Source organism: Loxodonta africana, chromosome 23, assembly GCF_030014295.1.
Source record: "Loxodonta africana isolate mLoxAfr1 chromosome 23, mLoxAfr1.hap2, whole genome shotgun sequence".
Classification (NCBI taxonomy): domain Eukaryota; kingdom Metazoa; phylum Chordata; class Mammalia; order Proboscidea; family Elephantidae; genus Loxodonta; species Loxodonta africana.
The window spans coordinates 77,054,993-77,070,634 of NC_087364.1; the positions used below are offsets into that span (position 1 = coordinate 77,054,993).

At 46.4% G+C, this 15,642-nt stretch overlaps 1 protein-coding gene across 5 annotated transcripts in view; it reads right to left on the bottom strand.

Moving 5' to 3' along the window:
- Positions 1 to 1,990: 1,990 nt before the first annotated feature.
- IFT80 (intraflagellar transport 80) overlaps positions 1,991 to 15,642 on the bottom strand; it is a 154,696-nt gene continuing 141,044 nt past the window's right edge. For 4 of the 5 annotated variants that reach the window (XM_064275663.1, XM_064275664.1, XM_064275662.1 and 1 more), the window contains one exon: positions 1,991 to 3,177. In XM_064275663.1, the coding sequence (XP_064131733.1) occupies positions 3,067 to 3,177 (111 nt within the window). In that variant the 3' untranslated portion in view covers positions 1,991 to 3,066. Of the gene's footprint in view, positions 3,178 to 13,749; positions 15,253 to 15,642 lie in introns of those variants that run through there. The other variant, XM_064275665.1, reaches the window with a different exon arrangement.

Genomic DNA, 15,642 nt, shown 5'->3' on the forward strand with positions numbered 1-15,642 from the left:
AGCTAATTTAACCTTGCAGAACATCCTGCCACTGGAGCTGGAGCTGTGTAGCAGTGTACCAGCATCACTTTTTATTTTTTCAAAAGCTAAATAAGGTAGCTGTTAGTTGTTTTCTGTTTAAAGAATTACTAGTGAAAACACAGTAGAATCTGGGCTGGACAACTATGATGACTCAAAAATTATTTGTGGGAGTACGGAAATGTTTCATGGATAAAACCTGAAATAGTCAACAAAAAAGACTCAGAAATCAGTTTCTTCTATTTCATTCAGCTAATTCCTTCAGCACCATACATGCCTCCTTCTTGGCCTGCCTTCACTAACTTTAAAAATTGAAAAACATTACTTTAAAGTAGCTAGTAAACATTGCCCAAAGTTTTAAAAAAGAAACAAATTTTTTTGTAGGCTTAGCATAAAAATGTGAACCATAGACTCTAACATAAAATACCCAATGTCAGTTAATGTGTGAAGCAAAGAAAAAATGCAAATTTTCAAATTAGGGTTCTAGTCATATACTTGTGGTAGAATGATTAAGACTTTATATAGAATAAATAACATAGTGGTTTAGAGTTGAGCTGTGAAGTCAGCTGGCCTGGTTGAATCTCTGGACTCTAGGATTTACTGGCTAGGTGGCCATAAGCGAGTTACTTAACTTCTCTACGCCTGTTTTCTCATCCAAAAAGTGGAAAGTCGTTACGCAGATTAGGGTAATGCCCGAAAGCATTTAACTTGGTAGCTTAGATGTGTGTCTCAAGTCTCAGCCTACACATATTGCCTGACAGTAGGTTCTTGCTATAAAATCCAGATTTGCTTGTGGAACTTCAAAATCTTTTTTAGTTAATCATTGGCATTAGTGTTTTGAATTAAGATAAATAAAAACACTTATATGAAAACAAAAAGTAACTTTACTTAAAAAAAAAAAAAACTGAATTGGTCTTGGGGCAGGCAAGGAAGGACCAGGAGTGACGCCCTCAATAAAACTGGTGGCTTCAGAGTGTGGGTATCTTAGGGTCGAGGACCACGGAGAGTGGGAGAAAGGGAATAAGAACTAGAAAGATTGGAGTAACTCGTTTTAAACTCTTTATTTGGGTGATGATTTGCCCAAAATGGAGGTAAGTTTACAGCTACACCATACCTACCTTCATAGAAAAAGAAAACATTATAATCATTTACAAATAGAACTATGTGTTTGTCCAATTAAAAAGTTAATACTAAATCACTTTACAGTATAAGATTATTAGAGTAGAAGAGAGTTAAATAATCTCAATACTGGAAACATCTGAAAAGTTTAATTGCTCTAGATTGTTCTGAAATGGTTGTTTGATTTTAGAAATTACTACAATAAGTTGTGCACAGGCCAGAGCGGGCATCCACGGGGAAGCAAATGGCCAGAGAATGATGTCGAGGTGCTCATGCCAAGTCACAGGGCCAGAGTAGCTTCAGAGGAAAGCAAGTAGATTAAAAAATGACTTCACTGCAAGCTATATAAGACTGTGAAAATCTCGTAACATGACTGCCCCAAAGTTCATTTACCACTGAGCGGGAGATACTGAAGATCTACAGGCCGAGGGCAAGGGGAAGAAGACAACAACAGGTCTTTTCAGAGGAGCTGCCACGTCACATCACCTTCTCTTCTGTTTCTGCAGATGGTGGTAAAAGAAATCCTGACAAGTGATCCCGCCACAGTCCTATCTGCAGATCAACAAGGATTTCTTCGTAAATAACACAACTCCATGTATTTTTATTATCGCATCTTACCTTTTTGTTGCCATTTTAAAGAAAATGATGTGTACATTATAAATTCTGATTTTTTTGGTATATGAATTAACAAAGAAAACATATTTGAGGTATTTATAAACAGGATTTTTCTAACACATTTCATTTTCAGAAAGGTATATATTATCTATATGTACAAAATGACAGATAATTGAAGATAATCTTCAATTGGTAACCATGGTATTCTTTTCGCTAAAATAAACCAGTTTCTAAAACATTTGCTTTAAAACTTGTTTATTTCTTAATATACCTTATCTTCCATATCACGTTCCATACCCTCTGTACCAAAACATTTCTTTCTGAGGTGGGGAATTATCACACTCCAGAAATATCATTAATCTGTAATAGGGCCATGTCCCAGGCATTCTGGATAAACAATCTTCTCTACCTGATACATTTATGAAATATACAAAATAACTATAATACAGACATTATATCAAACTGCTGAAATGTATGAAGTTATTAGTGTTAAACTAACGGAGAAGCTCCTATAATAGATATTTTTAAAAGTGTGAGACAAACGCACATATAAATACAACATTCAGTCTGAGAGGGAAAGTGACATAGTTCATTGTATTTTAAACACTATTAAAGTAACATTTGAATTTATTTCATTTGAGTTAGTGACAGACTGACAGCGAGCATTTACTTTCCACATTGACATAACTCTGAAAAAAATGTTTGATCACAGTTCTCATGTGTTCACGGTATAATTGTCTCCAAACAGCAAAATCTGGGAATTTCGAGCTTTGTTCCCTGGTTTATAGTTTATGAGAGTGAATTATGAATTACAGAATTGAAATTAAGTTAAAAGAGCATTTTAAACACTTTTACCAATTGTTATACATTTTCACAAGCCCATCTTCTTGTATTTTTGTTGTAAAATAAACTTTTGTAGTACTTCGCAATTCAGAGGTTGAATAGAAATTTTAATCATAACATATACTTTTTTAAGAGTCCAGTGTTTTATTATCAGCATTAATAGTTCTTCATACTGAAGATTGAGGGATAAAATAATGGACAAAAAACTGGAATGTAAGCAACACCAAACGTGTGTATCATAAAAATACAGGAATATTTTGCTAATTATTGGACTAGAAAAATATAAAAGATGGAATTACATCAATCATTTTATGCTTAATCTTTCTGAATGTGCTTTTCGTATTAAATATACAGCAAGAACTTATACTGATTCCAAGATTCTTCCTTTTTCTTTAGCAACAAGAACATGCTTATCCTTGGTTAATCAGAATAATTGCAAAAGATAAAACCTCCTAAAGGTAAGTCTGGCATTTAGTACTTTACACCTACACCCTTGCTGGACTGGCTGTTTGACGACCGCTCTCGTTCTCTGGTGATTTCCATCTCGATTTTGGCTTTGATTTTCTCCCAATCTATTTCGAGCTGTAATGGAAGAAGAAACCTGTTTATACAGTATAAGACATTTTTGCTTAATCTGAAATAACCAACAGTAAGCAAAAACTGCATGTGTGACTTTCAAAACATTAGAGGAAAAGATATATCAAAGAAAGATTAATAAATAATGCTGAAAAAAAATGTAGTAGCTTTAAGAAGAAAACCAAACAGAACCATTATCTCAGTAAAAAGCAAACACTCTCACTGTGATTCAAAAGAGCAGATCTAGCTCAGCTATTTATAAAAGGCGCATCTGAACAGTCCCTGGAGCCTTGAGGCGCCCCGGGAGCACAGTGGTTCAGCTCTGGACTGCTAACTGGAAGGTCAGCGGCTGGAACTCAGCAGCCTCTCCACAGGAGAAAGATGTGGCAGGCTGCTTCCATAAAGATCACAGCCTTGGAAACTCTACAGGGCAGTTCTCCTCTGTCCTATAGGGTCGCTATGAGTCGGTATCAACTCAATGGCAGTGGGTTTGGTTTGGTTCTGGAGCCTTAGGACTCTGCACAGGTGCCTCAGGGACAAGGGGAGGTAGGTGGACTGCATTCCTCCAGACAGAAGGAAAAGAGGACAGGGCTCTGGCCTCCAAGCCATGTTTCGGTTAGGCCAGCTCTTCACATCGCACATGCTGAGGTTCCATCAGAAGCCAAGTTACGGGGAGAGGAGGAGGAACATTGGCTTCCCCTGACTACACTCTGCAAAGGTAGCTCCTTTGACAACAACTCTTAATATAAAAACACAATTGTTGTTAAGACAATTATGAAAACATTACAGGAAGCAATCAGAAAGAGGACTGAAAGATACATAAAAAAGAACAATTAACAAGTGATACTATTTTTACCTGTTTGCTTCCCCTTGATCCATGATGCCGATTCCCCTGCCCCTATTCCAGCCCTGCCTCTCCCCCAGGTTCACTAGGCTTGATGTTAAGAATGGACTCTGTCCCTGAGGGCTATGGACAATTTCTTTAGGAAAAACCATTTTACTATTCAAAAAAGTTTGGAGATGACTTATTTTAAAATGTGTGTCCTTTCCGAAGCAAGAAAGACATGAGAAAAATTGAGTTCTAGATTAAACTAACTCTGATTTACTATGAAATAAAACCAGATTCCTGAGACTGGGTCAAAAGTGAGTAAGTTTTCACTTTCATGTGGAGGAGTTAAGTAGAATAAGTCGTTTTAAACCAGATTGAGGTACTGCTTGCTGCTTGAACATATTTATCTTAAGTAACTGAGGGCTGAATTTAGCCTTAACAGGGCTTCAAGCCTCTTCTATTTTGTGCTTGAAGTTGATGGAATTTAAGTATTTGGTTCTTTCTGCTTCTGATATCCTACATCTAAATTTCTGTCAAATAATTTACTGTGGATATTTTTGGTCACTTTTTTTTTCTTTAAGCAATTAAAGTTCTTCCACGTATATGTCTATCACGTACCAGACAGATGAGTTAGATGCATTCTTATTACTTGCAGCTGACGTCTGTGCTAAGATGCAAGTGACAGCTCACTGAAGGCTCAGACTGTCTGAAGGACCCGTTTTTCAATCAGGCTAGATGACACTTTTTAAATGGCAAAACACTCATTTCCATGTCTAACAAAACATTTGCAAAGAGGAAGACAAAACTTGATGAATGCCTTGGCACTCTTCCAGCTCTAAACTGACTTACATGTTTCTTGAATCAATCACAATAAAACTATATATTCATGGTGCACTGAACAACTGCTGCTCTTTTGCCCCAGAAGTCGATCAAGTAAATTGATGACATCTGTATTAGTCACCAGTGACAATACAAATGAAGGTGTCAGCTGACCCACTGAAAATAAATGTTTCATTTTCAGCTTGGCATTTATCCATCTGTAGAACAGTGTTCTACTGATAATTTAGTCCTCGGATTAGAGTATTTATAATAATGGTTTTTAGATCAGAGGATGTTCTCACGACAGCTGACAAATGGCCTCTATGTTAAAACCCACTCTTTTCTACTCTAGGGAGCATCAGTGCTAAATTGACACTCTTATCCTAGTACCTAGTCAATTCTTATTCACAGAGAAGAATTTCAGAATCGTACTAAATTGTCTTCCATCCTCTACCCCATCTCTCTCACTCTCAACTGAAAATCACCTTCCTACTGTGCAGAGAATATAGCAGCCGCTGGGCATAAATTCACCTAATTTTCCCTCCTGGTACTCACACACCACTATTTGTATCCACCCATCTTTTCTCTTTCCCTTCTGTCTCAGGCCAACCTCTTCACATACATCACTGATCCTGTCTTCTTCCATTCCTCTAGGACATCTACCTTCAATTATTACTTTACACACTGAGTTTCCTTCTCCTTCTTGGCTCCTTCTCATCACACTTAACACCCTTTATTCTGCCTCCCTGCAAACTGCCACACTCATTCTTGTTTGCATTCCTGATTCCCAGCCATGGTCTTCTCAAGCCACAGTGATATGACTACTTTCTCACTGCACTTCAGAAACTTTTCACTAACACCACTATCGAATATTTGTGTTCTCATCCTATACGCCTTCTCTGTATGATCCAATTGCTCATTCAGTCAACAAATATTTCTTTAGTGCTTACTATATGCCAAAGGTTTTTCTAGGTACAAGTATTCAGCAGTGAACAAAAAGATAAAGACCACTGTCTTGATGGATAATAAACAAAGACATATAATAGTGGGAGACACAGATGATAAATAAAATAAAAATATTTACAGTAGGGCAGAGTGGTGTTCTGGGAACAGGATAGTGAGAGCTAGAGCTGTGTATCAAAGGTGATCACAGAAGGCCTCCCTGAGGACAGTGAGAGCTAGGGCTGTGTATCAGAAGGGATCACAGAAGGCCTCCCTGAGGACAGTGAGAGCTAGGGCTGTGTATCAGAAGGGATCACAGAAGACTCCCTGAGGACAGTGAGAGCTAGGGCTGTGTATCAGAAGGGATCACAGAAGACTCCCTGAGGACAGTGAGAGCTAGGGCTGTGTATCAAAGGGGATCACAGAAGGCCTCCCTGAGGACAGTGAGAGCTAGGGCTGTGTATCAGAAGGGATCACAGAAGGCCTCCCTGAGGACAGTGAGAGCTAGGGCTGTGTATCAAAGGGGATCACAGAAGGCCTCCCTGAGGACAGTGAGAGCTAGGGCTGTGTATCAGAAGGGATCACAGAAGGCTTCCCTGAGGACAGTGAGAGCTAGGGCTGTGTATCAGAAGGGATCACAGAAGACTCCCTGAGGACAGTGAGAGCTAGGGCTGTGTATCAAAGGGGATCACAGAAGGCCTCCCTGAGGACAGTGAGAGCTAGGGCTGTGTATCAGAAGGGATCACAGACGGCCTCCCTGAGGACAGTGAGAGCTAGGGCTGTGTATCAGAAGGGATCACAGAAGGCCTCCCTGAGGACAGTGAGAGCTAGGGCTGTGTATCAGAAGGGATCACAGAAGGCCTCCCTGAGGACAGTGAGAGCTAGGGCTGTGTATCAGAAGGGATCACAGAAGGCCTCCCTGAGGACAGTGAGAGCTAGGGCTGTGTATCAGAAGGGATCACAGACGGCCTCCCTGAGGACAGTGAGAGCTAGGGCTGTGTATCAAAGGGGATCACAGAAGGCCTCCCTGAGGACAGTGAGAGCTAGGGCTGTGTATCAGAAGGGATCACAGAAGACTCCCTGAGGACAGTGAGAGCTAGGGCTGTGTATCAGAAGGGATCACAGAAGGCCTCCCTGAGGACAGTGAGAGCTAGGGCTGTGTATCAGAAGGGATCACAGAAGGCCTCCCTGAGGACAGTGAGAGCTAGGGCTGTGTATCAGAAGGGATCACAGAAGGCCTCCCTGAGGACAGTGAGAGCTAGGGCTGTGTATCAGAAGGGATCACAGACGGCCTCCCTGAGGACAGTGAGAGCTAGGGCTGTGTATCAGAAGGGATCACAGAAGACTCCCTGAGGACAGTGAGAGCTAGGGCTGTGTATCAAAGCGGATCACAGAAGGCCTCCCTGAGGACAGTGAGAGCTAGGGCTGTGTATCAAAGGGGATCACAGAAGGCCTCCCTGAGGACAGTGAGAGCTAGGGCTGTGTATCAGAAGGGATCACAGACGGCCTCCCTGAGGACAGTGAGAGCTAGGGCTGTGTATCAAAGGGGATCACAGAAGGCCTCCCTGAGGACAGTGAGAGCTAGGGCTGTGTATCAGAAGGGATCACAGAAGGCTTCCCTGAGGACAGTGAGAGCTAGGGCTGTGTATCAGAAGGGATCACAGAAGGCTTCCCTGAGGACAGTGAGAGCTAGGGCTGTGTATCAGAAGGGATCACAGAAGGCCTCCCTGAGGACAGTGAGAGCTAGGGCTGTGTATCAAAGGGGATCACAGAAGGCCTCCCTGAGGACAGTGAGAGCTAGGGCTGTGTATCAGAAGGGATCACAGACGGCCTCCCTGAGGACAGTGAGAGCTAGGGCTGTGTATCAAAGGGGATCACAGAAGGCCTCCCTGAGGACAGTGAGAGCTAGGGCTGTGTATCAGAAGGGATCACAGAAGGCTTCCCTGAGGACAGTGAGAGCTAGGGCTGTGTATCAGAAGGGATCACAGAAGGCTTCCCTGAGGACAGTGAGAGCTAGGGCTGTGTATCAGAAGGGATCACAGAAGACTCCCTGAGGACAGTGAGAGCTAGGGCTGTGTATCAAAGGGGATCACAGAAGGCCTCCCTGAGGACAGTGAGAGCTAGGGCTGTGTATCAGAAGGGATCACAGAAGACTCCCTGAGGACAGTGAGAGCTAGGGCTGTGTATCAGAAGGGATCACAGAAGACTCCCTGAGGACAGTGAGAGTTAGGGCTGTGTATCAAAGGGGATCACAGAAGGCCTCCCTGAGGACAGTAAGAGCTAGGGCTGTGTATCAGAAGGGATCACAGAAGACTCCCTGAGGACGGTGAGAGCTAGGGCTGTGTATCAGAAGGGATCACAGAAGGCCTCCCTGAGGACAGTAAGAGCTAGGGCTGTGTATCAGAAGGGATCACAGAAGACTCCCTGAGGACAGTAAGAGCTAGGGCTGTGTATCAGAAGGGATCACAGAAGGCTTCCCTGAGGACAGTGAGAGCTAGGGCTGTGTATCAGAAGGGATCACAGAAGACTCCCTGAGGACAGTGAGAGCTAGGGCTGTGTATCAAAGCGGATCACAGAAGGCCTCCCTGAGGACAGTGAGAGCTAGGGCTGTGTATCAGAAGGGATCACAGACGGCCTCCCTGAGGACAGTGAGAGCTAGGGCTGTGTATCAAAGGGGATCACAGAAGGCCTCCCTGAGGACAGTGAGAGCTAGGGCTGTGTATCAGAAGGGATCACAGAAGACTCCCTGAGGACAGTGAGAGCTAGGGCTGTGTATCAGAAGGGATCACAGAAGGCCTCCCTGAGGACAGTAAGAGCTAGGGCTGTGTATCAGAAGGGATCACAGAAGACTCCCTGAGGACAGTGAGAGCTAGGGCTGTGTATCAGAAGGGATCACAGAAGGCCTCCCTGAGGACAGTGAGAGCTAGGGCTGTGTATCAGAAGGGATCACAGACGGCCTCCCTGAGGACAGTGAGAGCTAGGGCTGTGTATCAGAAGGGATCACAGAAGACTCCCTGAGGACAGTGAGAGCTAGGGCTGTGTATCAAAGCGGATCACAGAAGGCCTCCCTGAGGACAGTGAGAGCTAGGGCTGTGTATCAAAGGGGATCACAGAAGGCCTCCCTGAGGACAGTGAGAGCTAGGGCTGTGTATCAGAAGGGATCACAGACGGCCTCCCTGAGGACAGTGAGAGCTAGGGCTGTGTATCAAAGGGGATCACAGAAGGCCTCCCTGAGGACAGTGAGAGCTAGGGCTGTGTATCAGAAGGGATCACAGAAGGCTTCCCTGAGGACAGTGAGAGCTAGGGCTGTGTATCAGAAGGGATCACAGAAGGCTTCCCTGAGGACAGTGAGAGCTAGGGCTGTGTATCAGAAGGGATCACAGAAGGCCTCCCTGAGGACAGTGAGAGCTAGGGCTGTGTATCAAAGGGGATCACAGAAGGCCTCCCTGAGGACAGTGAGAGCTAGGGCTGTGTATCAGAAGGGATCACAGACGGCCTCCCTGAGGACAGTGAGAGCTAGGGCTGTGTATCAAAGGGGATCACAGAAGGCCTCCCTGAGGACAGTGAGAGCTAGGGCTGTGTATCAGAAGGGATCACAGAAGGCTTCCCTGAGGACAGTGAGAGCTAGGGCTGTGTATCAGAAGGGATCACAGAAGGCTTCCCTGAGGACAGTGAGAGCTAGGGCTGTGTATCAGAAGGGATCACAGAAGACTCCCTGAGGACAGTGAGAGCTAGGGCTGTGTATCAAAGGGGATCACAGAAGGCCTCCCTGAGGACAGTGAGAGCTAGGGCTGTGTATCAGAAGGGATCACAGAAGACTCCCTGAGGACAGTGAGAGTTAGGGCTGTGTATCAAAGGGGATCACAGAAGGCCTCCCTGAGGACAGTAAGAGCTAGGGCTGTGTATCAGAAGGGATCACAGAAGACTCCCTGAGGACAGTGAGAGCTAGGGCTGTGTATCAGAAGGGATCACAGAAGGCCTCCCTGAGGACAGTAAGAGCTAGGGCTGTGTATCAGAAGGGATCACAGAAGACTCCCTGAGGACAGTAAGAGCTAGGGCTGTGTATCAGAAGGGATCACAGAAGGCTTCCCTGAGGACAGTGAGAGCTAGGGCTGTGTATCAGAAGGGATCACAGAAGACTCCCTGAGGACAGTGAGAGCTAGGGCTGTGTATCAAAGCGGATCACAGAAGGCCTCCCTGAGGACAGTGAGAGCTAGGGCTGTGTATCAGAAGGGATCACAGACGGCCTCCCTGAGGACAGTGAGAGCTAGGGCTGTGTATCAAAGGGGATCACAGAAGGCCTCCCTGAGGACAGTGAGAGCTAGGGCTGTGTATCAGAAGGGATCACAGAAGACTCCCTGAGGACAGTGAGAGCTAGGGCTGTGTATCAGAAGGGATCACAGAAGGCCTCCCTGAGGACAGTAAGAGCTAGGGCTGTGTATCAGAAGGGATCACAGAAGACTCCCTGAGGACAGTGAGAGTTAGGGCTGTGTATCAGAAGGGATCACAGAAGGCCTCCCTGAGGACAGTGAGAGCTAGGGCTGTGTATCAGAAGGGATCACAGAAGGCCTCCCTGAGGACAGTGAGAGCTAGGGCTGTGTATCAGAAGGGATCACAGAAGACTCCCTGAGGACAGTGAGAGCTAGGGCTGTGTATCAGAAGGGATCACAGAAGGCCTCCCTGAGGACAGTGAGAGCTAGGGCTGTGTATCAGAAGGGATCACAGAAGGCCTCCCTGAGGACAGTGAGAGCTAGGGCTGTGTATCAGAAGGGATCACAGAAGGCCTCCCTGAGGACAGTGAGAGCTAGGGCTGTGTATCAGAAGGGATCACAGACGGCCTTCCTGAGGACAGTGAGAGCTAGGGCTGTGTATCAGAAGGGATCACAGAAGGCCTCCCTGAGGACAGTGAGAGCTAGGGCTGTGTATCAGAAGGGATCACAGAAGGCCTCCCTGAGGACAGTGAGAGCTAGGGCTGTGTATCAGAAGGGATCACAGAAGGCCTCCCTGAGGACAGTGAGAGCTAGGGCTGTGTATCAGAAGGGATCACAGACGGCCTTCCTGAGGACAGTGAGAGCTAGGGCTGTGTATCAGAAGGGATCACAGAAGGCCTCCCTGAGGACAGTGAGAGCTAGGGCTGTGTATCAGAAGGGATCACAGAAGACTCCCTGAGGACAGTGAGAGCTAGGGCTGTGTATCAGAAGGGATCACAGAAGGCCTCCCTGAGGACAGTGAGAGCTAGGGCTGTGTATCAGAAGGGATCACAGAAGGCCTCCCTGAGGACAGTGAGAGCTAGGGCTGTGTATCAGAAGGGATCACAGAAGGCCTCCCTGAGGACAGTGAGAGCTAGGGCTGTGTATCAGAAGGGATCACAGAAGGCCTCCCTGAGGACAGTGAGAGCTAGGGCTGTGTATCAGAAGGGATCACAGAAGGCCTCCCTGAGGACAGTGAGAGCTAGGGCTGTGTATCAGAAGGGATCACAGACGGCCTCCCTGAGGACAGTGAGAGCTAGGGCTGTGTATCAGAAGGGATCACAGAAGGCTTCCCTGAGGACAGTGAGAGCTAGGGCTGTGTATCAGAAGGGATCACAGAAGGCCTCCCTGAGGACAGTGAGAGCTAGGGCTGTGTATCAGAAGGGATCACAGAAGACTCCCTGAGGACAGTGAGAGCTAGGGCTGTGTATCAGAAGGGATCACAGACGGCCTTCCTGAGGACAGTGAGAGCTAGGGCTGTGTATCAAAGGGGATCACAGAAGGCCTCCCTGAGGACAGTGAGAGCTAGGGCTGTGTATCAGAAGGGATCACAGAAGGCTTCCCTGAGGACAGTGAGAGCTAGGGCTGTGTATCAGAAGGGATCACAGACGGCCTCCCTGAGGACAGTGAGAGCTAGGGCTGTGTATCAGAAGGGATCACAGACGGCCTCCCTGAGGACAGTGAGAGCTAGGGCTGTGTATCAGAAGGGATCACAGAAGGCTTCCCTGAGGACAGTGAGAGCTAGGGCTGTGTATCAGAAGGGATCACAGAAGGCTTCCCTGAGGACAGTGAGAGCTAGGGCTGTGTATCAGAAGGGATCACAGAAGGCTTCCCTGAGGACAGTGAGAGCTAGGGCTGTGTATCAGAAGGGATCACAGACGGCCTCCCTGAGGACAGTGAGAGCTAGGGCTGTGTATCAGAAGGGATCACAGACGGCCTCCCTGAGGACAGTGAGAGCTAGGGCTGTGTATCAGAAGGGATCACAGAAGGCTTCCCTGAGGACAGTGAGAGCTAGGGCTGTGTATCAGAAGGGATCACAGAAGGCTTCCCTGAGGACAGTGAGAGCTAGGGCTGTGTATCAGAAGGGATCACAGAAGGCTTCCCTGAGGACAGTGAGAGCTAGGGCTGTGTATCAGAAGGGATCACAGACGGCCTCCCTGAGGACAGTGAGAGCTAGGGCTGTGTATCAGAAGGGATCACAGAAGGCTTCCCTGAGGACAGTGAGAGCTAGGGCTGTGTATCAGAAGGGATCACAGACGGCCTTCCTGAGGACAGTGAGAGCTAGGGCTGTGTATCAAAGGGGATCACAGAAGGCCTCCCTGAGGACAGTGAGAGCTAGGGCTGTGTATCAGAAGGGATCACAGAAGACTCCCTGAGGACAGTGAGAGCTAGGGCTGTGTATCAGAAGGGATCACAGAAGGCCTCCCTGAGGACAGTGAGAGCTAGGGCTGTGTATCAGAAGGGATCACAGAAGGCCTCCCTGAGGACAGTGAGAGCTAGGGCTGTGTATCAGAAGGGATCACAGAAGGCCTCCCTGAGGACAGTGAGAGCTAGGGCTGTGTATCAGAAGGGATCACAGAAGGCTTCCCTGAGGACAGTGAGAGCTAGGGCTGTGTATCAGAAGGGATCACAGAAGACTCCCTGAGGACAGTGAGAGCTAGGGCTGTGTATCAGAAGGGATCACAGAAGACTCCCTGAGGACAGTGAGAGCTAGGGCTGTGTATCAAAGGGGATCACAGAAGGCCTCCCTGAGGACAGTGAGAGCTACGGCTGTGTATCAGAAGGGATCACAGAAGACTCCCTGAGGACAGTGAGAGCTAGGGCTGTGTATCAGAAGGGATCACAGAAGGCCTCCCTGAGGACAGTGAGAGCTAGGGCTGTGTATCAGAAGGGATCACAGAAGGCCTCCCTGAGGACAGTGAGAGCTAGGGCTGTGTATCAGAAGGGATCACAGAAGACTCCCTGAGGACAGTGAGAGCTAGGGCTGTGTATCAGAAGGGATCACAGACGGCCTCCCTGAGGACAGTGAGAGCTAGGGCTGTGTATCAGAAGGGATCACAGAAGGCCTCCCTGAGGACAGTAAGAGCTAGGGCTGTGTATCAGAAGGGATCACAGAAGGCCTCCCTGAGGACAGTGAGAGCTAGGGCTGTGTATCAGAAGGGATCACAGAAGGCCTCCCTGAGGACAGTGAGAGCTAGGGCTGTGTATCAGAAGGGATCACAGAAGACTCCCTGAGGACAGTGAGAGCTAGGGCTGTGTATCAGAAGGGATCACAGAAGGCCTCCCTGAGGACAGTGAGAGCTAGGGCTGTGTATCAGAAGGGATCACAGAAGGCCTCCCTGAGGACAGTGAGAGCTAGGGCTGTGTATCAGAAGGGATCACAGAAGGCCTCCCTGAGGACAGTGAGAGCTAGGGCTGTGTATCAGAAGGGATCACAGAAGGCCTCCCTGAGGACAGTGAGAGCTAGGGCTGTGTATCAGAAGGGATCACAGAAGGCCTCCCTGAGGACAGTGAGAGCTAGGGCTGTGTATCAGAAGGGATCACAGAAGGCCTCCCTGAGGACAGTGAGAGCTAGGGCTGTGTATCAGAAGGGATCACAGAAGGCCTCCCTGAGGACAGTGAGAGCTAGGGCTGTGTATCAGAAGGGATCACAGAAGGCCTCCCTGAGGACAGTGAGAGCTAGGGCTGTGTATCAGAAGGGATCACAGAAGGCCTCCCTGAGGACAGTGAGAGTTGGGGCTGTGTATCAGAAGGGATCACAGAAGAATCCCTGAGGACAGTGAGAGCTAGGGCTGTGTATCAGAAGGGATCACAGAAGGCCTCCCTGAGGACAGTGAGAGCTAGGGCTGCATATCAGAAGGGATCACAGAAGGCCTCCCTGAGATGATGACATTAAGATGTGAAGGAGACAACAGAGTGAGCTGTGAGAATATCTGAGGAAGGGCATGCTGCAGAAAAGAACCAGGTCCTGAGACGGCAGCATTCCTGGAACGTCTTGACCACTGCTCTTCACAAAATCTCTCATATAATACCACTGTTGTCTGGTTTCGGCCCTCCTCTCTAAATTGTCCCTTTCAGGCTGTCCCCCGACCTACCATACCTTTCTGCTGGACAACGTTTGAGTGTAGTCACCAAGGTTCCAGCCACGGCCTTCTCATGTGTTTCCTGGGAGATCTCATCAGCTCACATAGCTTCATCTGTGCCTAGATGGTCATGACCATAAATCCATCTAGTCCCAAGTTCTCCTTCATGAATATCCTCTGCCATCCACATTTATATTCACAATTGCCTACTAGGTATCTCCACTGGATAAGCCACAGCATTCCAAACTCAAAAGGTCTAAAACTTTTATATTTTCAATGTATTCCTTATCTAGATTAATAACACCCCCACCTACCAGGTGCCCAAACTAGAAATGTTGAAGTCATTCTCAAATGCCTTGTCCTGCCTGCCTCACCACCTCTCCTTCCACCCCAGCCACAATGTTCTCTCGATTTTACTACTGAATTCTTTCTTACATCAGTCTTACTCTATCTCCCCTCTCCATCTCCTGGTGTAACTATTATAGTAATGTCCGATCTGGTCTCCCAGTCATCCCCCTTCCCTGCAACCAATCCTTCACATCAAGAGTTATCTTTCAAGTCTTTCTCTTGATTGCAAACCTCCAAGTGTTCTCGTTGCCTTCATTATGAAGTCCACTCTCTTCACATGGTTTTAAGACCCTTCAGATTTCAATGTCTGGTCCCAACCAGTACTCCAACCACTACTGACCTAGGACCCAGAGCAGTCACTCAGGACTCTTGCCTGTTACTTCCAATATCTCATGCATTCATTCTTACTATCGTATCATTTAACTGACAAAATCCTACTCAAGAAAATTTCACGGAAATATTAAAATTTCCATTTATTTTTAGGAATCAGGATTTTAAAAGGGAAAACAGATCATATTATTTCCCTTTGATGACTTCGCATCAGACTTCAGATAAGGCCTAATATCCTTAATGTGCCCTATGACCCTCAAATCTCTCGTTTGCTCTTCCTCCTTCCCACTCCAGTGCCTTACCTCTGCCTGGAACGTGTCAATCCCTACCCCCCGTGAGCTTCTTCTAGTCATTCTTCAGAGTTCAACTCAAATATAATTTGTTTTGCTTAGTCTTTGCCGATTCCTCCATCCTAGGTCAGGTCCCATGTTCATGAAGTCTCAGAAAACTGTGTACACCTCTTTCAAGGCACTTATCACAACTGAAATTAAGTGACAAATTGTATAATTAACTCTGTCTCCTCCTTTTAAACGTAAGTTTTTCAAGGCTGGTGTCATCTTCACTATTCTACATCCCAAGGACTCAATGAAGATCTTCTTCAAAATTCTATACTTTCTAAAATTCTGCCCATGAATTTGGTCTTTTTCACTCTTTTTTTCTTTTTCCTAGCATAATGTTTTAAATGTTTTCTGGGTCTTCTACTTTTCTTCTTACACACATTGTGTATTCAGTACATTGAGTGTATTCTTTGAGTGGCTTTATTTGCTAGACTTACAGTATATTTTACAGATATTTATTGAACACCAGTTCAGGCCAGGTATAATGACTCTAAATAATACGATTCTTGGAAGACCTTGTATGAATCATAGAT